This window comes from Narcine bancroftii, chromosome 9 (assembly GCF_036971445.1).
Source record: "Narcine bancroftii isolate sNarBan1 chromosome 9, sNarBan1.hap1, whole genome shotgun sequence".
In the NCBI taxonomy this organism is placed as follows: Eukaryota; Metazoa; Chordata; class Chondrichthyes; order Torpediniformes; family Narcinidae; genus Narcine; species Narcine bancroftii.
This window is the reverse complement of record NC_091477.1, coordinates 88,991,576-89,018,924: the sequence shown is the minus strand read 5'-3', so window position 1 is coordinate 89,018,924 and position 27,349 is coordinate 88,991,576. Positions and strand designations below refer to the sequence as shown.

At 41.7% G+C, this 27,349-nt stretch overlaps 1 protein-coding gene across 2 annotated transcripts in view; it reads right to left on the bottom strand.

Moving 5' to 3' along the window:
* The window catches only part of schip1 (schwannomin interacting protein 1), a 547,841-nt gene that overhangs the window by 497,858 nt on the left and 22,634 nt on the right, over positions 1-27,349 (bottom strand). For both annotated transcript variants that reach the window (XM_069896763.1, XM_069896764.1), the window contains exon 4: positions 25,175-25,325. In XM_069896763.1, coding sequence (XP_069752864.1) covers positions 25,175-25,325 — 151 coding nt within the window. The remainder of the gene's footprint in view (positions 1-25,174; positions 25,326-27,349) is intronic.

Sequence of the window (27,349 nt, the reverse complement as noted above, 5' to 3'; positions counted from 1 at the left end):
CTTTGATAAATGGATCCTTGAAGAAAGTACATCACAGAAATGTTTGAGAAAGAGTGAAGCAATTTTTCATCCTTACTGAACATTCAGTGCAAGTTAATAATCTGCTTGATGAACAGGTAAATTAGTGATCAACTTATCTATTTTAAATTGGCTAAATTCGCAGAGCAATCAATTACTTAAAACCAGTATAAGTGTGCAATTTCTCTAAAGAACATTAAACTAATTGCTTTTCAGGAAATGTGAACTGTATTTAAATATTCAATGTGCAAGTTGTACTCTTTAATTCTGAGGATTTTTTTTGACTGCATTCTTTGCCGAAGTTTTCATTTACAACCAAATATACCCTGGTTGAAAATGTGTACATAGAGTGGAGGGGGGGGGGGGGGGGAGGTGGAGGGAGGGGTTCTCTTAATGTTTTATATTTGGTAAGATTGTTAATTGCTAAATATATTAAGAATGATAAATGCAATATTGCAAAGAAAAGAAAATGTGCAAGAAGCACTGTGCAGGTGGGAATCCATTTCATCCATGTCACCTGCATAAGGATTCACCCATTGGGTGAGGCCACATTAGAATAACATCAAGGCCTGAATTCTACTGAGCAGGACCTTTTGCTAACTTTCACCACCAATATCCATAAAACTAAAAACCATGAAATCATGTAAGGGTTAAGTTTAAAAATGAAAAGAAGTGAAACAGTGCTGCTTTACACTAATACTAAAAATTTGTAACACCCTATTCTCTCCATTCTTCCTCACAGAATTGAAATGAATGACTTGCAGATTCTACATCAACTCTGACCAAGTACAAAATTAATGAGAAAATACCCCTGAAATGTACAGGGGATTTCAGTAATTTGCCACTCCATGCAAAGTCTAGCTACAGAGCACTCTGATGGATTCAGTGGCTGGAATCCATGAGCATGTTCAGTACTTCTGCATTTAGATGTTGATGCAGAACTGACAGTATTTACCAGCAAGGTTCAGCCCAATACTTAAAGCAGGCAAAATACCATATGAAAGTCTCCAGACTCTGCGATTGAAGTAAAAAAAATGCTGGAGAAACACAGCAGGTCAAACAGTGTATCCTATATAACAAAAATAAAGATTATATCCAACATTTTGGGTTTGAGTCTTTCATCAATGTATGAACCATACAATCAAATATATGCTAGATAATCTTTGGCTTGGCTTTGCGGATGAAGATTTATGGAGGGGTAATGTCCACGTCAGCTGCAGGCTCGTTTGTGGCTGACAAGTCCGATGCGGGACAGGCAGACACGGTTGCAGCGGTTGCAGGGGAAAATTGGTGGTTGGGATTGGGTGTTGGGATTTTCCTCCTTTGTCTTTTGTCAGTGAGGTGGGCTCTGCGGTCTTCTTCAAAGGAGGGTGCTGCCCGCCGAACTATGAGGCGCCAAGATGCACGGTTTGAGGCAATATCAGCCCACTGGCGGTGATCAATGTGGCAGGCACCAAGAGATTTCTTTAGGCAGTCCTTGTACCTCTTCTTTGGTGCACCTCTGTCACGGTGGCCAGTGGAGAGCTCGCCATATAACACGATCTTGGGAAGGCGATGGACCTCCATTCTGGAGACGTGACCTGCCCAGCGCAGTTGGATCTTCAGCAGCGTGGATTCGATGCTGTCGGCCTCTGCCATCTCGAGTACTTCGATGTTAGGGATGAAGTCGCTCAAATGAATGTTGAGGATGGAGCGGAGACAACGCTGGTGGAAGCGTTCTAGGAGCCGTAGGTGATGCCGGTAGAGGACCCATGATTCGGATCCGAACAAGAGTGTGGGTATGACAACGGCTCTGTATACGCTAATCTTTGTGAGGTTTTTCAGTTGGTTGTTTTTCCAGACTCTTTTGTGTAGTCTTCCAAAGGCGCTATTTGCCTTGGCGAGTCTGTTGTCTATCTCGTTGTCGATCCTTGCATCCGATGAAATGGTGCAGCTGAGATAGGTAAACTGGTTGACTGTTTTGAGTTTTGTGTGCCCGATGGAGATGGAGATAATCACGGTAACAACAAAAGGGAGCTCATACACCTGCTGCCATGAATAAAATGGTAGTAGGAGGATATGCTAGACAGCAGAATATCGTTCAAGTATAACGGCTTAAAACATTCCTGAAAGAATTAAATAACCACTTTGTAGCGAGCCGTTGAATGTGCCATGCCCGAAGGTGTGACCCCCAACACCGGGAGCCTATGGCCTATACAGACAGCCAAGACAGGCTATGCACTTTGAAGTTGGCGCCCAACTCAGCAGCATGTGGCCGCAGTGCCCCGCTCTGATGGGCTGGCCAGCAGCAGCCAATCGGGTGGAGCTAGGGAAGCAGCCACACCCGGGGATAAGAGGGGCTCAATGATTGGCCATTCACAAGACAGCACTAAACAACCAATCCCAGGAAGCAGATCATTAAGCCACCAGTCGGGTGGCATGATGGCATCAGAGATGGGCTTCTGAGCCCTTTCTAAGCAGAGCTACCAGCATTTAAAAAACCAGGGTTCAATTCACTCGCGTACTGTGTGTCTCTTCTTTGAGCATATCCTCTCCAGCAATAGCAGCTGCTTCAGTGGGAACCCCCGACTGGTCCAACTGGCATTGTGGACCTGAAGAACGAGCGACCAATCTGCAGTCAACACAGTCTCATTAAAGCTGCCCAGCTTTGGGACATTATTGTCACGAGTGCGGTTACACCAAGCTGAGGCGCAGTTCGCCTTACAGAACTTCACCACCCACTTATACTTCGCCGGCCTCGAACAGCACGCATTACTGACTTCCTTCAGAAACCTCCAGAACAAGGGAAGTATCAGGCCATCAAAGAGCTACTAACCCAAGCTTTTGGGCTTTCACGGTGCGAGCGTGCTGCCCACATGGATGGTTTGAGGGACAAGGCCCCATCTCTCCACATGAGTGACATGCTCACCTTGAATGATGACCATACTATTCGAGTAAATTTTCCTGGAGAGGTTACCTGAGGACATCAGGCTACTTATAGCTGAAGAGGACTTTGAGGACCCCAGAAAGGTAGCCCCCAGAGCCAACCTGCTCTGGGAAGCAAAATGGAATGCCTGCATTTCGTTATACCACGTGGCCTCTTCTCGTCAACATCGGCCTACCAGGAGGCCGCTTGACAGACCGACCACCAAATCTTCCTCCAAGTCTGCAAACCCCAGTGAGCCCTTTTGCTTCTACCATCATCGAAGGGGTGCTGAGGCCCGCCGATGCCTATCACCTTGCGGGTTCCTGGGAAACGCTAATGCCAGCCGTCATTAATGGCTGTGGCAGCTGGCCTCCACAACAGCGTTCTCCATGTCCGGGATACAGTGTCAGGCTGATGCTTCCTGGTCAACTCCCGGGCCGAGGTCAGTGTCCTCCCCCCCTCCACCTCCGATGCATGCCACCGGTAGGCAGGGCACAGGCTGCCAAAACTCTTCAATATGGACTTACGGCACCCATACTATTCCCCTCCATTAAGGCAACCACCGCTTCACTTGACTATTTGTTTAGCAGTCTTCCGCCAGCCTCTCCTCGGGGCGGACTTTCTGAGGGCCAACTCCTTCCTAGTCAATGACAAGGGCCACCAGCTAGTACCCGTGGTCAGCCAGACCTTTCAAACCCTTGCACTGGAAGGCATCAACTGACTGCTCCCCACCTACACTCATTGGCAAGTCCAAGCAATGAGTTATCCAAGATTCCAGCCGAGTTCTCCTCCATCACGATACCGCACTTTAATTCCACTGAGCCTGAACACGGGGTAAGGCATCACATCCTCACTAAAGGTTCCGCACTTCACGCCAGAGCACGCTGCCTCCCACCAGATAAACTCAATCTTGTCAAGGAGGAATTTTTTTAAATGGAAGAACTCGGCATTGTTTGGTGCCTCAACAGTCCTAGGTCTCCCCCTCCATATGGTCCCTAAGGCATCAGGGGTTGGAGACCATGTGAGGACTACCACCGGCTAAATGAAGCCACCATGCCAGATAGATACCCCATCCCCCATATTCAGGACTTTTCCACCTACAGGAGGCACGAATACTTTCCAAAATTGACTTAATCCATGGCTATCATCAGATCCCTGTCCACCCTGAGGATATTGCAAAGACTTGCATTATTACACCATTTGGGGTGTTCTAATTCCTCAGAATGCCTTTCGGCATAAAAAAAATACTGCATAAACTTTTCAAATGCTTATGGTTGCAATGGGCAAGGATTTTTAGCTTGTGTTCATCTACCTCAATTACATTTTGATTGCAAGCCATGACCGTGCCAAACGCCGCTCACATCAGACAGTTGTGCCACAGGTTGAGTGAGTCCAGCCTGACAATTAATCCAGCAAAATGCCAGTTTGGCAAAGACACTATTGACTTTTTAGGTCACAGGATCAACTGCCATGGGGCTAAACCACTATCTAACAAGGTAGAGGCCATTCAAGTATTCGGCAAGCCTACAACGGTGCACCCCACTCCAATAGTCTGCCAACAGCAGCTAATCAGGTGGAGCTAGGGAAGCAGCCACACCCGGGGATGAGAGGGACTCACTGATTGGCTGCTCCCTGGGCAGCCCTCAGACCATGTTCACCAACATGGTGAATTTTTACCAGATTCCTGCCAGGGGCGGCTTGCACCATGAAACCTTTATTCTCCCTTATAACCATTACGAAGAAGGTGATTTCATAGAACCAAGAGGCATCCGATGCATTCCAGGCAACAAAAGATGCCCTGGCTAATGCTTCTCTCCTGATACACCCTAAAGCTGATGCCCTCACCACTCTTACAGTGGATGCTTCTGACACAGCAGTAGGGGGAGTCTTAGAATAGTGGGTGAGTGGACACTAGCAATCCCTTGCATTTTTCAGTAGACATTTGCGGGCACCTGAACTGAAATATAGTGCTTTTGATAGAGAACTCCTGGCATTGTATCTGGCAATCAGACATTATAGATACTTCCTTGAGGGCAGGAAGTTCCAAACTTTTACAGACAACAAGCCCCTCACTTTCACTTTCATTAATGTTTCCAATCCGTGGTCAGCCAAGCAACAAGGCACATTTCATATATTTCAAAATTTTCTACTGGCATTCAGCATATTGCAGGAAAATCCAGTGTGGTGGCCGATGCCTTGTCATGTTCCACATTACAGGCGGTACACACCAACATCTAGCCTTGACTATAAGGCTTTGGCTGAAGTACAGGCAGCGGACAAGGACATTTACACGTATCACACTGTGATTACCGGCCTCCAGTTGGAGGACGTACAGCTTGGTCCTGGGGAGCAGACCATCCTGTGCGACACGTCTACAGGTATGTCTCATCCCATCATTCCCACTACCTGGAGGAGGCGGATGTTTGAGGCCATACACAACCTGGCACACCCCGCCTTCAAAACAACCATCAAAATGGTTACTAGTTGATTTGTCTGGCATGGCCTCTGCAAAGAAGTCAGCCAGTGTGCCAGACCACGAAAATCCATACCCACACTAAAGCCCCCCCACAGTCATTTCAACCGACACAACACCAGTTCAGTCATGTCCACGTAGATCTGACTTGGCGCCTACCAATATCCAGAGGTGCACGCTACTTACTGACCCTAGTAGACAGGTTGACCAAATGGCCAGAAGCCATCCCTTTACCAGAGACCTCTTCAGAAACGTGTGCCAGGGCCCTCCTGCACAACTGGGTGCTAGGTTCAGGGTTCCAGAGCATATTACCTCTGGCCTCTGGTCTAATCGCACTAATGCCCTGGGTACTCAGCTCCATCATTCTTCGGCTTACCACCCTCAGGCCAATGGTTTTGGGGAGCAATTCCATCAACACCTTAAAGCAGCTCTCATGGCCAGACTCAATAGCCCTAACTGAGTGATTAAGCTCCCATGGGTACTCCTGGGGATCCGAGTTACTCCTAAAGAGGACCTAGAGGTTTCTGCAGCCGAAATTGTGAACGGTGCACAATTAGTAATTCCGAGGGAATTTCTGGCCACTAGAGACAATGCGGACGATTCCCCTGTGGCTTCCTTGTCCCACCTGGGAACACTCAGCCCGACGCAGCCAAAGCAGCATGGCTCACAAATGACATTTGTACCTAAAGAACTTGATACTTGTAAATATGTATTTTTCAGACACAGGGCACACAGACCCCCCACTACAAAGATTTTATGAAGGCCCATACAAAGTTATATGTCTTTTGGATATTGGGGGAAGAAACAAGACTTTCACCCTGGACCGGCTCAAGCCGCCATTCCTTGACTCTGACCACCTAATCCATGACCCACCCCCATGCCGAAGGGGCAGACTTCCCAAGCACAAGGCCTTGCCTAGCGCTGATTCTGGTGGGAGGGGGGGTGTCATGTAGCGGGACACCGAACGCGCCACGCCTGAAGTGGTGATCCGACACTGGGATCCTGCAGCCTACACCAGCCGGGTAAGACAGGCTACGCTCTTCGAAGTCGGCACCCGACTCAGCAGCACCTTGCTGCAGCACCCCACTCCAATAGTCTGCCAACAGCAGCTAATCAGGTGGAGCTAGGGAAGCAGCCACACCTGGGGATGAGAGGGACTCACTGATTGGCTGCTCCCTGGGCAGCACTAAACAATCAATCCCAGGAAGCGGATTGTAATGCCACCAGTCGTGTGGCAATGATGACGTCAGAGATGGGCTTCTGAGCCCTTTATTTGCAGAGCTGCCAGCACAATAAATCAATGTTGAATTTGCTCCCATAGTGTTTGTCTCTTCTTTGAGCACAACCTCTCCAGCAGTAGCAGCTACTATAACTCTATACTTCTAAGTCTGAAGCAGACACCTAGCTGTGCTTACCAACAAAGTAAATTAGGTAGATTTATTCAAAGTGTTTTATTTGCACCACCAAAGTAAATATAATAAGAACATTAAAATGCCAGTAAATCATAGTATGCATTGCAAGTAATACTGTCTCCAAAAAATAATCAATTTAATGATAATTTATTGAGATATTTGAAATAAAATGAAATTTTAGTCGAGATTTTTAGACCAGCTCTGTCAATGAATGTTAAAATATTTTATTCTGGCTGCACTGATTGAAATATTTAATGACCAGACACTAAATTATCTTAAAAGCAAATGCATACTCTTTTGTACAGTCTGCCACTGAATACAACTGCTGTATGATCCAGCATAGTATTGACTTTTTCATCCATTTGTCTTCTGTGCTCAAAAAATATTCATGAACTTTAAGTGGTCGCCAACACATTGACGTGCAATGTATGATGTGAAAAGTAAAGTAATTCCAAAATTTCAGTCCATCTGAGCCATGATCTTAAGTAAACAAGAGGGGCAGCAGATGCTGGAAAACTGGAGAAACACACAATATGCTGGAGGAACTCAGGAGGTCAAGCAGCATCAAAATAGATAGTTGAGGTTTTGGTCGTGAATAGCAAGAAATGGGCAGAAGTAGTGGGGGAAGGGGAGGAACAAAGGTTGGTAGGTGACAGATGAATACTGGTGAAAGGGGGAAGTAATGAAAAAAAAGTAAGACATGGAGGAAAGAGGCCGAGGAATCTACACTCTGATGAGAGGAATGAAGAGGGTAAGGAGCTGGAGGACAGAAGGTGTGGGTGTTGCACAGGTAGAGAAGCAGGGGAAGGAGAAAAATATGAGTTCAGAGTTATAGGAGAAAGCAGGGTAGGATTAGTTAGTTGAGAAAACAAGGAAATTGGAAGTCAATGTTGATACCATCTGGTTGGAGAATGACAAGATGGAATACAAATGCCTCTCCTCCTATGGCTTCAAACTGGCAGTACAGTGTGCCGTGGACAGACATATCAGTGAGAAGTGGAATTAAAATGAGTGGCCACTGGGAGAGCCTGGATGTTGCGGAGAACAATTTGTGTCTGTTCCCCGATGTAGAGGAGGCCACACCGGGAGCACCAGAACAGCAAATGACCCCTGCGGATTCATGGGTGGTGTTGACACACTTGGAAGGATTTTTTGGGGCTCTGAATGGTGATGAAGGAGGAAGTAGAAGAGCAGGCATAGCAGAGGTGGGTGATTTTTCCTGGTCCCAATAAACGTGGACAGGCTGCAATCAAATTTTATTATGGGCAAATAAATTTGAAACTGGTGTACAAAAAAGAGTGAACTTTGTTGGGTGTGAATTGTGAAAAGGGACAGGGTGATAAGAATCAGATAGAGTTTTAAACAAACTGCTGATTCGCTGCTACCCATTTTTCATTTTTGTCCACAAAATGTTTCACTTGCACAAAATCTTACAAAGGCCATTCTTTAACGATTACACAGGGTAATTGCATGAAATCTCCAGATTATGACACGGTTCTGACCTTGAGAACACAAAAAAAACACTGTTCGTAAGCCAGAAATAGACAAAAACAACATGCAGGATCACAGAAACAGCTGTGACAGAAGATCAAGCAAGCATGGGAAAGTGGCCGTCTGCCTGCCTCACTGACTCAAAAACTAAGGGAGCAAGTGTACTCAATGCTCTCAGGCCTGCTTGGCTCAACGCAGCCCCCATTTGTCACAGCTTGATAAGGGAGTGTGGGCAGAAGGCACACAGAAGGTGGTCGAAGATGCTTGCAGCCACACAGCAAATAGCAAATTCCACCCTACTACTCCCCCAAATGCTTGTTTGTACATTTAGGATAGCCGTAAGTTGGGCATTTGTATCCCATGGAGGACCTACAGAATCATAGGGAGTTCAGTCTCAAGAAAGTTTCAGTTCATATTTATGAACTAAAAACTGAAAGTAAGTATTGTTGATAGATGCAAGAGAACCTACAAAGTAGGGAAATGAAAGTGACCCAAGGGGTGTCATTTTCCTCATTGTCTACACAGTGGAGAGAGGGGATGAAAAGTGCTGTCTGTAAGGAGTTTTTACGTCCTTCCTGTGATGTGCATGGGTTTTCGCTCAGTGCTCTGCTTCCTCCCACCCTCCAAAATGGAGTTGGTAGGTTAATTGAGTATAATTAGGTGGCTCAGGTTTAAATGGCCAGAAAAGCTTCTCAAGTTCAAATGTGTTATCATTTGACTGAACAAGTATAATCTAATGAAACATAATTTTCTGGTCCTCAGCACAAAAACATGCAACCACACGTACAAACAATACATATGCAGTATGTGCATACATATCTAAAATAAATATTGTTTCATAAATAGTGGAGACGAAGCAGTTCATTTCAGTCGTTCAGCAGCCCTACTGTGGGTGGTTCGGCCTCTGATACTCCTGTATCTCTCTCCCAAAAGGAGTAGCTGAAAGATGACATGTTGTAAATGAATATATTAAAAAGAAGAAGCAAACAGAGGTCTGGATTCAAAGCAGCAGCTCACCATCACCCTCTCAAGGCCTAAACAGGGTGCGCAACACCTGCTGGTCTTGAAAGCAATCCAAAGCAGCCACAGCTGTATTAGGGATTGTTAGATGGGATCTTCACGACTGCCACAACATAAAAAGAGCTTTCTTTAAGGCAGTGCAGGAAACACAATAAAATCATCTGTCAAGGGGAAGCAATATATGCAACAACGTGACAAGCTTTTCAGCACTTTATTCTTCAAGATTGACCTGACAGAAACATACAAAATTCTTCAGAAGATAAACCAGAAACATCAGAACACAAGATGAGAAAATACTGGCTCAGGAATGTGAAGGACAATTTTAAGGAGCACTTTGGGGAGTTTTTATTTGTTCAGTTGCCAACTGAAATGGATCATTCGGGAGAATGGCAAAGCACTGGACTTAATACAATAACTAGATCAATATACCTCTTTCCTAAACTGTTCCTTGTGAAGTTACATTTACCAAACTGTATCACCGTCACCTCAGTATTTGTTTGGTGGTTCTTCTCCTTGGATGACTAAATTATGATTGTGATAAATGATGTTGCTATGTCAGGAATTAAAGGAGTTTGGCTCAATATTGGTGATGGATCAATCCATGGCAGGATGCCATGCAGCTTGAAAGTGAAGAGATTTAATGATGTGTGTTTCATATCAATATAGGTCGAAAAGTTGCTTGCTAAACTGCAAAAGTGTATCTTACAACAAGTTCCACAGTCACACTGTGCCATTGATGGCAGGGGTGCAACTAAAGCCAGTGGATGACAGTTGGTTTTCTGGGATGAGGTTTAGATTATAGACCATTAGGCAGAAGCAGGTCATTCGGCCCATCAATTCTGCTCCACCATTCCATCACCAGCTGATCCATTCTCCCAAATTCCAGAGGTAAATAAATCTCTGGCTAATGAAATTCTTCTGCATCTCTGTTTTAAATGGACGCCCTTCAAATGTGAAGTTGTCCCCTCTTGTCATTGATTCCCCTACCATGGAAAACGACTTTGCCACATCTACTCTGTCCAGGGCTTTCAACATTCAAAATGCTTAATGAACAATACTTACTTTCTAATCAGTATCAGACACACTAATTTGAAACTATTTATATTAGGGGCTTGGAGGATTCAGACAATGAGGCACTCAGTACGCAAGACCCAATTAAATCTCTGTTCACAGAGCTGGTTAGGTTAAGGTCACTGAAGAACTCCAAATGGTTGACAGATGAGACCCATTAATGTTGTACAGTTGATTATCAGATAAGATAAGATATTTTGTTTTCATGGTCAGTGGCCAATAGTCATGTAGTGCATTTCATATCCTAATGGGAAGGAATTTGAAATCAGAATCAAAATTTATTGTCATGAACAAATCATGAAATTTGGTGTTTACAGCAGCGTCATCGTGGAAACATACACATTATAAACCATCTTACAGCAATAAATATTTTTTTAAATGATAGAGCACGAAAAGTAAGGCAAGTAAAGCCTGTACTGAATATCAGTGACAGATCTTTGGAGAGTTAGCACCAGTGCTGTTTTGCAGGGAAGTGAGAAAACTATGTCATTCATAGAACAATAGACCAATTTGACTGATTCATTATCATTTTCTGCACCAATTATATCTCACACCTCGAAAGATACATCAAAATAAACCAGAATTTTCTGATAGGTGTTTTAGGTTTGGTATAGATGTTGGACTTTTACCCCCTCCATAAATCTTCGTCCGTGAAGCCAAGCCAAAGAGATGTTGGTACCTTTTTACATTCCACCTGGTTATGCATGAAATTAAGACCCTTTGGATAGAATTGGGGATAGTGTTGACAAAAATTGTGGGGCTGAACTTCCCTCTAGATCCAAAATTGCTTCTTCTGGGGAATTTGGCAGTTAACTTCTCCAGAAGTAAATCGAAATTTATTAAAATTGTGTTGTCAATAGCCAGGAAATGTATAGCAGTAACATGAAAATCCGATTCCCTATTTCACATTGACCTTTGGAACGTGGAAATGCAAAGTTATATTCCCCTTGAGAAATTACTTATAGCCTTAGAAATAGATATAGTATGTTCGTTGAAATTTGGCAACCTTATTTAGATTACTTAAATGCCCCGATTGTATAATATATTTTGATATCTATTACTTAGTATACTCCTTATTAGAAATGCAATACTTTTTAAAAATGCTGTGACTCTGAGATGTTGAACCTTACTCCTGATGCTTTTTCTCTTCTTTTTTTTTCTTTTTATCTCCCTCTATTCCCTGCTATCTGTCCCTTTTTCTTTTGAATCTGGGGAGGGGGCACTGGGTGAAGAAGGACTATCCTTTCCTTTGTATTTTTCTTCGGACCTTATCCATTTTTAAAATTGTCTTTATATTCAATATTTTATTGTTATTATATTAATGAGTCCTATATTCAATATTTTCTTAAAACAAGTAAAATATTCCAAAAAAATTGGATAATTTGGATTTAAAACAGAAGGAAAGTACTAAAGAGTCAGGAAATGTACACAAGATTTAAAAAAATAGGGCTGTCACTGAGCATAACGGTCATCAATGTGAAATGTTGACGTTCTCTCTTTCCACGGATGGTGCCTGACTCTGCCTGTGCAGCTTTCCATTCAGGTTGAACAAATGCAAATGTTACTGAATGGCCCATGGAGATGAGTGTCTTGGGTACTGTGACTGCCATCTCCAACCCATGCAAGAACAAAATCATTTGCTTGTCCATTAATCCAAGTCAAATGCTTTGTGAGACACTGAGAAACATACAGCTCAGAATATAGCTCATGGGGACAACCTCATCTAAGCAACTGTGGTGCTTATCTCGGCCAATTCCACTTGCCAGTATCTCTCTGTGACTTTCCTATCCAAATAAATGTACAAATGCCTTTTCAATCTTTTAATTGTCTCTGTATCCCACACCTCATTCCAGATAACCACTATCCTCTGAATGAAAAGTTCAACCCTCAGACTTCCTTGTAATTTTTCCCACTTAACTTAAACCTGTGACATTTTATTTTACACTCCACTGTCCTGGGAAAAAGATGCTAACTATTTATCCAATCTAAGCCTCTCATAATTTAATAAACTTCCATAAGGTCATCTCCTGCAATTCAATGAGAATAATCCCAATCTTTTCAATCTCTCCTTCTTACTACTGCTCTTTATTCCTTTCTTTTTAAGATATTTTATTGATATTTATGATAACAGAATTACAGAAGAAATTCACCAGTACACAATAGAAGCAAACAAAAAAGAAAATTTAAAAAAAAAGATAAATTCTCACCCCTTCCCCGAAGCAAGGTTGAAAGTTGACATTTAAAAAGTTCTGGTGGCATAATCTTAGACAGCACCATGCCAAAATTCCAAATCATCACCAACTCTTATGGTTATGATAGCAGTCCATAAACGAGCCCCACATCATTTGGATTTTGATATCTGAATCGATGACAACATATCTAATTTTTTCCAAATTTAAATAAGACATAATATCCCTTAGTCATTATGCATGTGTAGGTGAAATAGTGTCTTTCCATTTCATCAAAATCGCACGTCTGGCCATTAAAAAGAAAAGGATAAAGTGTGATATTGAATTGAAGTTAGTATAACATCATTGTCACAAAGTATTCAAAAAAGAGCTCTTAAAGGGTTAGGTTCCTATTTTAATTTAAAAATAATCGAAAGAGTTTGAAAAACTTTCTTCCAACATTTTTCTAAGCTATGGCAAGTCCAGAACATGTGAATTAAAAGGCATTACCTGTTTTTGCTCTTCATTCCTAATGAATCTACACAATGATTCACATCCTGATGCCTTGCCGATCATTGTAGGGGACTTCAATCAGGACAAACTACAATCAGTACATCACCTGTGAGATCAGAAGAGCCAACACATTTGACCACTGCAACCCCATAAAGAAGACCTACCGAGCCATCCCACAGCCACACTTTGGCAAGTCTGATCACTTGACTGTACTTCTTCTCCTGGCAAACAAGCAGAGTCTGAGGACTACAGCACCAATGGTGAAGATACTGAAAATATGGTCGAGGGAGGCAACGGAGCACCTACAGGATTGCTTTGAATCAATGGACTGGGCTATATTCAAGAACTCATCCTTAGACCTGAATGAAGATGCAATATATGTCAGCAACTTCATCAAGACCTGCATGTATGCCTATGTGCAAATGCTGGGAGTTCCCCAACCAGAAGCCTTGGATGAATTAGAAGATTTGCAACCTGCTGAGAGTGAGATCAAGGACATTTAAGGATGGTGATCCAGGTCTCTGCAAGAAGTCCAGGTACAACCTGCAGAAAACTATCTCAGCACCAAAGAAGCAATTCTGGAGGAAGCTAGAGACAGAGACTCGCCAGTTATGGCAGGTCAATACATCCTACAAAGCGAAGGTGAATATCATAAATGGCTGTGATGCTTAATTAGCTGATGAGCCCACTTTGAGAAGGAGAACTCAACAGTGCTTACAAAAATCCCTGAAAAGGTTGAGGACCCTGTGATATCTGTCTCTGAGGCCAACATCAGAACATCATTTAAGAGGATGAACCCTTGCAAGGCCTTGATGACAAACTTGGAAAGTGCAACACACAAACATGCTGGAGAAACTCAGCAGGTCATGCAGCATTCATAGGAAGTAAAGGGTAAGCAATGTTTCAGGCCTGCACCCTTTATCAGGTATACAGCCATACCTCGACTTGCATTGGGTTATGTTCTGGAAGTGGGGATGAAAATCAATTTGGGCATGTCCATAATTATAGGTGAAATATACTCATCTAAGCTCCCGACACTCGACTGCAGATCCTCACCCCAGCTGACCACTTACCAGAGCTCCAGACACCCCAACTGCCCACCCATCCCAAATACTGGCACTCTGACCATGGATCCTCGATATCCCGATGAACTAGCCACAGACTCTCTCCGAGCTCCTTGCCACCCATTCATCCAAGCTCCCGATGCCCCGACCGCGGATCCTCACCCCGGCTGCCCACCCATTGGAGGTCTCGATGCCCCAACTGCAGATGTTTGCCTTAGCCAAACGAACACCAGAGTTCCCAATGCATCAACCACATACCCTCTTCTAGGCCCCTCAACTTACTGTACAACATAAATTTATAGCATAAATTTTAAAAAATTTATTAAGGTGACCTCGGATATCTGCAATAGGACATTACTCGATTGGGCATTAAGTCGAGGTATGATTGTATATGAATTTAAAGAAGATTAGCATTCCTGTAAATCATATTTGGAAATAAATTGAAAAGAGAACAATACTGGTATTAACCCATGGAAAATTCTGAAAAGTTGTGTCCTTGATTATGCATGCAGCCACACAGACAATAAAATCCAAAAATGAATTAATAACTCAGTGACGTTCAAGGCAACATCAAAAGAAGCAAGATTGTCACCTGGTGTTTTCTGTTTAGTATTACAACCAAAGACCACATAACTGGGCAGACATAAATGTATGTAAGAATGCCAGCACTAAAACTCACGCAAAAATGGCTGGTTAGGGAATGAAGCCATCAGAGGAAGCTTTTTAAGGTGAAATCAGTAAATCAGAAGGAGACATAAGATATTGCAGATAGTGGAATCTGGAGTATAAAAACGAGCTACTGGAGGAATTCAGTTGCACAGACATCATCTGAGAAGGCCAAGGGATGCTTCAGGCTGTGATTCCTGCATCAGAAATGAGTGTGAAAGGGAGACGGTCAGTGAAGGAAGGGGATGAGACAGGAGCTGGCAAGTAATGGCTGATTCCAGATGAGGAGAGGCTGATAGGCAGAAGGTGGGACAGAGGCAGAGAAGTGGAAAGTGGAGACGACACAGGACTGCAGATGATAAAACCTGTTAAGAAAGAAAGGTGACGAATAGAACCAAATAAGGGAGGAATGGTGGGAAAGAGACTTTGCCTGGCCCGCTGATATCCACAAGCAGTTTGTTCTTTTTGAGATATGTCTTGAATATGCCATCTTTACAGACTGCATAAATATCCAACTGTTAAAATATTACAGACAAAATCACCAATACCCCGACTGTCAAAATTCCTTTTATGGTGTATCCACCTTCAGAAACATTACTATAATATACACATTTTTCTTGTGTTTGGGAGATGTTCTGAACCTGTGCATTGTAATTTGGGGACATGAAAATAATTGGATCACAGGCCTGTTCTGTCAGTCGCATACTTTTGGAGTCAATTTCTATTTACCCTATGAATATTAAAAGAGGGAAGTAAAGAGATTGCTGGGGCCTTGACAAGATCTTTACATCATCACAGGCAAATGGGGACTGGCTAACATTGCTCCTTCCTTCAAGATGGAGAAAGGATCATCCAGGAAATTAGAGGATGATAATCCTCACATCAGTGGTAGGTAAACTATGGAAAGGATATTTAAGGATAAGATTTGTACACATTTGAAAAGTCATGGTCAGATCAGGGACACTGAACATGGCTTTGTGAGGAGCACATCATGTCTTACCAATTTGATTGAGCTTGTGAGCAGGTGACAAAGATGGTCGATGTTATATGCATGTCCTCGAGTATGACTTTTGATGAGGTCCATCATGGTAGGCTGATTCAGAAGGTGCAGATGCATGGGATCTATGATGGGATGATGGTTTGGTTACCAAATTTGCTGGCTCATAGAAGACAGATGTAGTGGTGGAGAGCTGTTATTCAAGGTGGAGGTCTCTGACCAATTGTGTTACAAAGGGATCAGTATTAGAAGTCCTGTTGCTTGTATTAAATATAAATGATTTGTCTGAGAAAACAGGTGGATGTTTTTGCAAATTTGCAGACGATACAAAGATAAGTGGAGATGTGGTCAGTATAAAGGACTATCAAAGAATGCAACAGAATAAAGATCAGACAGATATCGGCACAGAAATGGAAGATAGAGGGAGATCAAAGGTAAGATGATTGTCTGCAGTTAAAGGTAGGGCTCTTAAAAGTATTGATGTTTAGAGGGATCTGGGGGTTCAAGTCCATGGCTCTGAAAGAGGCCAAGAAAGTAGATTGGGTGGTCAAGGTTTGCCTTCATGGGCGTGCTTTGAGTGCAATAGCAAGGAAATCATGTTGTGGCTGTATAAAACTTCAGTTAGGTCATACTTAGAAAATAGTGTGTAATATTAGTGACTCCATTACATGAAGGGTACCTTCTGGCTATCCATCCCATAGAATGATGATGATTCCTTTCAGTCAGTTTGTAGGGTTTAATACGAGGATACCCCACTCTTCAGAAAGGAAAAGCATGTGCGTGAATGGATTTAGGTGAGTAAGGGTTGCACAGGTCCAGACCAACCTTCTTGACATCCCCTCTCAGATCCAGTGGCATGGTGAAGTCTAAGACAGCTGAGGGAAGTTCTGTGGCAGTGAAAGGCTAGACAAAGCTTCAATGAAAGGGATGCCCTTTCTGCACTGCATAGCACATGTTTGCTAGATGGCCATTCACCCTATGAGAAGGTTCGTCTGCCCTTTGACAGGTCTTGATTTTCATCCTGCAGGGTGTTTAGCCATAACCTGACCATGTAACAGGTAGTACCAGGTAACGTAATACCAGTAGCACTATGACAAGTGCCCTGACCTCCTGAAGAGTATAGTGGGCTTAGAAAGGGTACTGTAGAGGTTTACTAGGATGTTTACTAGGAGAGAATTATTTATTATGGGGGATTGATAGGACAAACTTGGGTTGTTTTCTCTGGAGAGTAGGAGGGTGGGGGAATGGCCTGATGGGTTTGTATAAAATCATGAGATGCATTGTTAGGGTGGACAGCTTTTTCCCCAGGGCAAAAGTATCACACACTTAAGGGTATGCATTTAAAGTGAGTGAAAGGAAGTTTATGGGAGATGTGTGACAAATAAGTTGCACAGAGGTCTGTGCCTGGAATGGGCTGTTGAGAGATTTGTATCAGAAGCAGCAGATACAATAGTAACAATTAAGAGGCTTCTTGAGAGACATGTGAATATGAAGAAGATCAAGATATCTATCAGGAACAAGCAGCTGAGTTTCAGTTTGATTTGGACATCATGTTCAACATAGGCATGTGGGCCAAAGGACCTGTTCCTGTGCTGTACTGTTCGACATTCTATTTATGGCCAGAGGCTTGGAGGGAGAAAGAAAGTCAATCTAAAAGATAGCTAGCAAATGGAGGACACAGTCAGGTAGAAAAGTGGATATTCGTGTAGAAGTCACTATGTATTTTTCTGATCCATTGAAATTTCACCCCATTTTTCCTGCTATTGTGCATGTTGGCTGCCTTTAAAAATTGGAGGGTATCATATGGTGCAAGTCCGGTACATACGCAAGTTGATGTGTTAAATAAGAATTTGATTGCAAAATCTTCAATTTTACATCCGATGTGTTGCTGAACTTAGAGCCACTGTTAATCAGCAAACATAAAAGTTTTGGACTTTGGACTCAAGTGAAAGCCAGAATATGTAACAGTAGTTTTTCAAGGAAAATACAAGAGCTGGTTTAAAACTTGAGTAGAGGCATTAACATGGCCAGAGGTTCCATTGCTCTTGATTCTCCAGCAGCACATGAAATACACAGGTTGCACCTTTAACAGTACAAGGTTACAATGGAATCTTTTCCCTGGATTTCAAGGGTTTGGCCTTAATCTTGACTTCTGCTGGTACAGAACTGTCCAACAAATAATTTACTTTTACATGCTTAATTTCTTTATATAATGTTATGCACTTAATTTCTGACCAATTTCACATTACAACACTTCATAAAACATAGAACTAATTTTAAACATATTAAACATCAACAGGTGTTTGTGAATGAAAAGAGGATAAACAGGAGGAAGTCCCCCTTTAATTAAGGTTGCCAAATCTCCTGATCTATAACCTCTGCCACAAACTACTTGTGCACATTAGAGAAGCAGCCTTTGGAAAAGAGTACCTAATCAAGAAAGCTTTGCTTCAGTTCCATATCATGTCATGTAAGTGATATTTGCTTTTGTGTACACATGGTGACAGCTAGAAGAGGAGAAACAATGCCTATGGAAGCCAGTTATGGTGTCCATCAGTGGCTATTCACCATTTTTTTTCCCACAAGATTTTACAATAATTCAAGATTCTTGGAACTTGAATACATGGAAAGAATTGACTGGATAGGGAAGAGTGCAGTCATTCTCAGCTGCATTTGAATGGAGAAACAAATTCTACTTTGAGAGTTTTGAGGGAGTATGTTATCACTGGTAACATCATCTAAATGCTGTCCTTTATGGTTAACGTAGTGGTTAGCAGAACCCTATTATAGCGTCAGTGTCCCAGGTTCAAATCCGGAGCTGCCTGTAAGGGGTTTGTGGGTTCTCCCCATGTCAGCTTTGGTTTCCTCCAGATGTTCTAGTTTCCTCCCACATTCCAAAGATGTTCAGGGTTAGTAGGTTAATTGGTCACATGAGTGTACTTGGGCAGCACAGGCTTGTGGGCCAGAAGAGCCTGTTACCATGCTGTATCTCTAATATGAGCTAGTATTAAAATTGGCATGGTCTTAGCTTAAGTAAAAACACAATGCTGAAGAAACTCATGCAGTCTAACAATGTACTTTATAGAGCAAATATCAACGTACATAACCAACGTTTCAGGTTTGACCCTTCATTGAGGTACAGAAAAATGTCACCAGGTGTCCAAAATGGTTGGAGTGAGGGGTCAGGGGAGGTGCACAGTCCCAAAAGCAGAAGGTACAAAGTGGATAAGGGAGGGAGGGCTAGGGGAAAAAAGACAAAAGGAAAGGGAAGGGAGGGAGAATGGTGAGTAGGTTAGCAGAAACCTGAGGTCGATGTCAACACCATCCAGTTGAAGAGTGCCCAGATGGAAAATCAAGTGTTGTTCCTCCAATTTACAGATGATCTTGGTGGGATAGTAGAATATGAGGCAATGGACAGACATGTGAGTAGATATGGTTTTAGCTTTGTTTGTGGTAAATGCAAATAGCCTGACATCATCTTGATGTGAGGTACTATTCCGCAATCTAGGTTACTTACAAAATAACTTACAAAATGTTGTGACTATTCCTAGGTCTATAGGGGACAATCCTCACATTAACCTTGGTTGACACCCACTCCTATGATTCATTCTGCCATTGTCTGTGAGATAATTCTGAAGGCCATACAAGATACCCCTTCACAGCCTCTCAATGCATTTACCACCAATGCACTTTGACTTCAATCACTATTTTTCAGTCATACACACAATATTCCATGCCAATGCCTTCAGATTGGGTTTTCATTCATTTACCCATCCCCACAGCTCCAGCCTAGAACACTCTTCCCTTGATCTTGACTAAAATTGACTGACATTTTAAATTTATTTGAAAAGCGTTCCTTGCATGCCCTCATTTGCACCTACTTGCATTTAAGCGAACACATTCATTTAAATGTGACCTGCTGCTAACCAGATTGCACACATATTCCCTATTGAGCTAGCTCCCTGCCTATGGCCAAAAACAGAACAGGAAGCATCAAATAATTACTCAAGTGGACTAACTCCCAATCAGTCTGTTGCTCTCTGCTTCGTTCATTTGCTCTGCTTGAACAGCCAGAAAAACCTTGGCTGCAAAGAGCTTTTCCACAGATTGCTATGTAAAAAAATACAAAACAACACACAATATCCCAATCTCTCAACATTGTCATGGGATATGCAGAACCTTTTTTTTTGCACATAGCCTTGGAATTAGGAAATAATCCATCGGAACAGATTTTCACCACAGCACAAACCATGGTCAAGATTCTTTTTGAAATGGTCGCCATGGAAATCAATTGTGGTCTGAACTACACATTTTGTTGCAGTGCACTGTCTTATGAAGGAGCTTCTTTATTTAGATGCCCAATGTTTATTCCTCAAGCTCATTGCCACTTTTGTTCGTGGGAACCTGGGCAAATTTTCTGCCATCTTTCATACTTTACAGCAGCCATTCCCAAAGCAGCCGGTGCCATCCCACGGGGTGGCGGGGGGGGGGGGGGGGGGAAGCGGTGGAAAGATCCAAATGGGCAGTGAGGAAAAAGGGGGTGGTCAGAAGGCGGTGAGGAAAAAGGGAGCAGTCTGAACATTTTTGACAAACTCAGCCTGCAACACTGATGGTTGCGCTATCCATCAGATAAGGAGGGGGTGAGGTGACTGCCCAGGTCAGTGACAGGCCAGCACGATGTCTGCCCAGGACGGTGACTGGCCAGGCGGGACCGCTTGGGATGGGGTTGCTCGGGATGGCAACCACTCAGGAGTGTGAAGACAATGTAATTACAGGTGAGATGTAACTTTACCCTTTAATATTGCTAAATAGGTTTTATTTGTGAAATACATATGCTTGTTTATAGCATTGTTATTTGAAATTTGTAGTAGACCTAATACCAAGAAAAAGGTGTGCATTCATTGTATGTGTGTATGGGCAGGGTGTTAGAGATGTGGCCTGAGAGCCAAGGAGGTGGCAGCCCAAAAAAGTTTGGGAACCACTGCTTTACAGTGATACGCTTCTGAAGTACTCCCTAAGTGGAGTGGTGTGGCCTGAAGACATTATAAATCCAAGTCAGTTTTCTTTCTTTCCATTCCCCCTCAAAATGCTTCTTTGTGTACAAAATAATTTTTATGTACAAAAATAAACAGTTGCTTCAGGAAGATAATGAAGCACAAACCAAGAAAGTCTGCAGACTCTCTGATTGTAGTTTAATACACAAAAGTTCTGAAGAAACTCAGCAGGCCAGGGCATCCATAAGAAGCATTTTGGGCCTGAGCCTTTTGTCAAGGTATGCTATGAATATGTTAACTTCTGGATTGCTACCAGAAATTGTTCTGAAAATGTGGAGAGAGTGCAGAGAAGATTTACCAGAATGTTACCTGGGTTTAAGCATCTAGAGTACAGGGAGAGATTGGGCAGATTAGATCTTTATTCTTTGGAGCGTAGAAGGTTGAGAGGGGATTTGATAGAGGTATTTAAGATTATGAAAGGGATAAACAGAGTGGATGTGGATAGACTATTTCTGTTAAGAGTAGGAGAGATTGAAACAAGAGGACATGAGTTAAGAGTTAAGGGGAAAGGTTTAGAGGTAACATGAGGGGGAACTTCTTTACTCAGAGAGTGGTAGCGGTGTGGAATGAGCTTCCGGGAGAAATAGTGGCGGCAGAGTCAATTTTATTATTTAAGAAAAAGTTAGACAGGTATATGGATGAGAAGAAGGTGGAGGGTTATGGTCATTGTGCAGGTAGGTGGGACTAGAGAGGAGTGTTTGGTTCGGTGCAGACTAGAAGGGCCTAATGGCCTGTTTCCGTGCTGTAATTGTTATATATTATATATGTTAATGTGAAGTAAAATGAGCAAGTTGTAACTGGTTTCATAAAAGTAATGAATTGATGTCAGTGGTACCTGAACCCTAAGTACAACCAAACTTTTAAAGCTACCCTGAAAATATCAGAAGACATTCGCACATAGGAAGATCCTGTGTTTGTCATTTACATTACATAATTAGCTAAATTCTCTTAGAAATTAACTATTACCAGCAGAGTTAACTTTGCGATATCGTTCATTTCTGGCAGAGGAGTATAATCGAGTAGGCATTAGATTTCTATTATAGAATGAAACTAGTCAATGAATTTTATTAATTCATAATTAATAAAATTTAGATATTGTAGAAAGAATGCAAAAACAAGAATCAAGTGCCGGGTATATGGAATTAATACATTTTGTATAAAATTCAGGGGTTAAGAAATATGTGGCAGTGAAACATGCAATAAAATGTGCTTTATCTTATCATTCCAATCATGGAAGATGTACATTGGATGAGCCATAAAGGGGCTCAGTTTTCTGTTTGACATGGACTATCTAGCATAGAAGTGTGACTGCCAGTGCATGCTGACAGGCTTCTGCTGCTGGTTGCCCACCTGTGATTCAAGGCAAGGATTGGTATTCAGGGGGCTGTTTATATTTAGGTCTTGCATGAAGATCCACAAAATTAAGTCACCTTTTAATCTGTTTAAGATGTTTATTTGACATATGGAATGAAGATGAGTACTTCTGTTGTGCCACACCTGTTACTGTGAATCATAGCTTGCTCAGTGAGGTAAATTGAATACTGCACTCCTGTGTCTGCTTCCTCTCTCATTAGACATTCACACAGAGCTGGGCTTTTTTCCCTCTAATCACTTATGCAAGTTTAAAAGTCACTGATAATACCCACATAATGTACTGTGAGGACTTAATTTGCATCAGTAACTTAAAATAGATCAGTTTTTTTTCTAATTGCAGCTGTACATGAAGATTATAAAATATACTAGTATAGTTATAAAAGATTCTATTGCTGTTCTTTTTCAATATTAACCTCCCACCTATTCAAACATGTTTCCATTCTTAATGAAAATGAAGATTTATGGTCTGAGAGATGTTTATAATTACAATGATCTGGCTAAGCCTTGTGCTTTTGCAGAAAAAAAATCACAAAGGCCCTTATTATGAGCTCCTGTTTAGTAAAATGGAATTATCACTTTAAGGGATAGTATCTACAGAAAGGACTGAATGGTCACAGTTAACATTTCACACAAGCACAAGTCACAATCCAGTGATAATTTGATACATTGGAAGAACTGAGGGAAGGTTTGTCACAGTTGGTTCCAGAATTCGATACATCTGCTAAGACATTGTGATTTTGCAAAGGGAGAACCATTCCAACTGCTGAAGAGAAAGCAGCATTTGGAAGCAGCTCTTGTGGCCAGCCATTTTGTGGAATTCAGAGCAAAGCATGATCTGTGAATGACTGGGCCTTCCCAAAAAGACCCTCGTCTTTTTGGGAAGTGGTGCTTCATTTTGATAGTGACTAACAGTGGAGATCACTTGGAGAGATTGCTTTAATTTAAATGGGACGAGCAATGAAGTTACTTGGAGAGACCAGTGCCAAGGTCTTGGAAACTTCATGGAGGCCACCTAGTTCAAGTCTTGCCTGCATAAGGACCAGAGTGATATGACCACAGCTCGTGTGGATGGATATTTCTTCAAAGGCAATCCAAGAAGAATTCGGGACTCTGTAGCAGCCAGTCTTCCCATCAGTTCAACATTAATTCTGGGCATCAAATTTCAAAGGCCTACACTTCAACAGTGAATTTGAAAGACTGAACTTTGAAGTAACTTACTAGATTATGGCCTGGATTGTAATGGTTTGGATCTCTCTCTCTCTCTCTCTCTCTCTCTCTCTCTCTCTCTCTCTCTCTCTCTCTCACTCTCTCTCTCACACACACACACACACACACACACACACACACACACACACACACACACACACACACACACACACACACACACACACACACACACACACACACACACACACACAGACAGACAGAGCTGGGGATAAATTTAGTGTTAAGGATAGTTTAAGAATTAAGACAAGAGCTTAAGAGTGAAAAATAAAAATGTGGTTTAAAATTAAACACTGTCTGGTTCATTGTCTATTGCTGCTCATTACACATGGTTCATAATTACTCACTTCCCAATGATAAATTACACAACTTCAAGGAAAGCTACTTGTTTTTGAGAAAAAAATAGTATGTGCTTTAACTTTCCAAAATATAAGACAAGAACACTCCCTGCTCTGTTCCTCTTTAAATTATAATTTAAAAATTAGAATTGCAACACAAAAATAGATAAAACTGATAGCACCTAAGGAACAAATATAAAATATGTAGGTGGAAGACAGGCACTTACATTTAATATTCAGATAAGTTTTTACTCAATACCTTTGAGATGAAATTGAAATATGAATACGACCATCACTTCCCCACAAAAATGAGATTTTCAAATCAGCTGACTGCTACCAATTAAAGACACTAAAATTGAATCAAAGTAAACCATCATCTCAGATCCATCAACATGAAATCCCAACTTGACACAATCAAGGAAAAATAATATTCTGGCACTTCAATAAACCAAACAAATCCTCTTTGGATTGACATATGTTTAATTCAATGCATGGTTCTTAGTTCAAAGATGCTTCATTATTGCTTGGATGCAATTCATTCTTTTTCATAGCAATCAGACAGAAATTTCCCATTTGGCTCAATCAGCCTGTGCCAGCGCGTATGCTCCATCTAAATACATCATACTCTTCTCTCTCATTTGTCTGTCCAAACTTCTCCATATATTAGATAAACAAGTGTCATAATTAATGGAATTTTGAAGTATGAGAGAGGATCTCATCGAGACATACCAAATTCTTATAAGAATAGATAGGTTAGATCCAGGAAGAATCTAATGTTGGGGAACTCCAGAACAAGGGATCACAGTCTAAGGACTAAGAGAAAGCCATTTAGCACTGAAACGCTGACATACACAGGTGGTAGGTTTTAATTAAGTCTCAATATGATTAGAATAGTCAGAACTAGATTATTTTCATTTGCTCCCAGATTCCTTTTAAAATCAATAATACAAATCTCTCATCACATTTTTTACCAGTATAATCACATTGCTCACAGAAAGATCAGGCTTGATTTTGTTTTGAAGGTAATTTCCATGCTATTCTGCTCTTCAATGACCAGCAGGCTGCCAAGAATTATCTTGGCTTTACAAATGATTCATTTTGATTTTCTATATTAAAATGAAGAGATACTGATCATTTTAATTAATTGAACATTTCATTTCCAAAGAGCTTGCATCTTACACAAGTTAAAACTGCAAACAGCATGACATTCAGACACAGAAAAAAATAAATCAACCTAATCTAAAATAAGAGGTAGCCAGGTTAAAAAAAAAGTGATTTGTACAATAGCCCGTGGATACCTTCTGTTTAATTTTTTGTTGCTTCCTTGCTCGATGCCAATGCAATCCAGCAGGTGGCAGATTATAACAAAGGAAAGGAACTACTCACGGGAGTGCTGCCATCAGAAAGGGTATTCATACTGATGGAAGTGCTCATCTTCCCCGACGAGAGAGAAGGTGGTGAAGGGCTCCGTTTCTCCATACAGCTATGCCGAAGGGGCTCTTGGCGCTGTAAGTACTCACGCCATGCTCTCTGAATGCTGTGTTTTTGAAATAAAATTTCAACATTGTATTTGTACCCTTTAAATTAGGAGGAATACTCAGATGCATGGTCAATAGGACGATGTTTCAGGAAGGTCACAAAAGAATGAGGAGACATAGCATCTCAAAAATGCATAAGGTCATACTCTAAATTGGTAAGGAAGCATTCCGCCTGGCCCCTTAATAAAATCAACTCATCTCAGTTGCAGTAAAGAAGCCAGAGAGAACAACTGTTCAAATCGATACAGAATTTACAACAAAGCATTATTTCCCATCAGATCCACATTAAAAGCAAAACAATGCCTAACATAATAACTCCCCCCCCTTAGATTTGTTCAATATACTGAATCATAAATATGATCCCTATTTGTGGAATCGTGACATTTCAGAAAACGAGTAATTCCATTTTGAGTTGATCCACAATAGCAATGTAAAACTTAAATAATCAGAAAACATGTCACGAAATTCGTTGTTTTGTGGCAGCAACACACTGCAAATATTATTAAAAAATACATTTCAAAATAAATAAATAGTGCAAGAAAATAGGAGAAAGTGAAGTAGTGTCTGGTTCATTGTCCATTCATAAACCTGATGTCAGAGGGGTAGAAGCTATCCTCGGAGTGCTGGGTGCTCATCTTCAGGCTCCCATACCTCCTTCCTGATGGTAGCAGTGTGAAGAGGGCATGGCCTGGGTGATGAGGGTCCTTGAGAATAGATGCTGCTTTCTTAAGACATCGCTTCTTGTCGATGTCGTTGATGGAGTGAAAACGGATTTCCATGATGTCACTAGCCGAGTTAACTTTCTGGAGTTTTTCCTGTCTTGTACTTTGGCACTTCCGTACCAGACAGACAGACAACCAGACAGAATGCTGATATTTTACTAAAATAAATACCACGATATCATACTTGCACTAAAGCTTTCGCGTTCTCAGAGTTCACTTGGGGACAGACATTAAAAGTCTCACTGTAACATGCTTCAGTAATCTAATTCAGTAGTATTGCTGTATTTAAACACTTCCAATGTAAAAAAAATGCACACATTCATATTCTAAATTAGTAATGAAGCATTCTGCCTTGTCCTTAATAAAATCAGCTCATCTCAGCTGCAGTAAAGGCTGAGTAGGCACCAGAAGCTAAATGGCCTCCTCCTGTTTCTAGTTACTTGCAAGTAATAACAGAAACAGCTTGTGGATATATAAAAGGGAAGAAAATAGCTAAACTACATGCTGAACCCATGGGGTTGTGCTTGGGGAAACATTAATGGAAAAATTTGTACTTGTCATTACAGATGAAGACATTAAAGGTGTACCAATAGTGGACAATCAGAAGACAATGGTGAAGGAGAATCCACAAAGACGACTCATTTCTTAAGTTCATGTGTTCCAATATAATACTTTTGGTAACTTACTGGATGAGCAACCAGAGTTCTAGCTCATTGATCCTCAAAAATAAGTTTGAGTGCTACCATGGTAACTTGAAATTTGCTCTAAAATTTTAGGAGCGAAAAAACCTACCCTCAGTACAAACACATCAAATTGTGATAAAAGCCTTCATTTCAATTTGTTCCTTTTGTAACTAACCAGCTATTTAAAAAAAAAGTTCAACTGCATCTCATTGCATATATTCTTTCTGTTCTCTCTTCCCACTCCTTCATGGCAACTGAAAAAGCATGTGCGTGTTTTATTTTACATACTTTTCCATTTCTGATCAAATGTCTTTGATCTGGAACATCTACTCATTTTTTTTTCCCCCTTGGATACTTGACTAGCTGAGTGTTTCTATTTGGTTTGATTCATTTAAAGAATGTGAGCTCTTTGGCTAAGCCAGCATTTACTTGCTGTTGTGTGTGGAGGAAGCATGACCTCCCTGGACTGTATGTATTGCGGATGGTCACATGTCCTCCCTGTCTGAAACTTATTCAGAAGTCACATCACTTGTCAGTCAAAGTTGGACACTGGCCACTAATTAGTGCCCACCTGGCCATTGGCTAATTTAAATCACCTAGGGTCATCTTTGGCTAGCA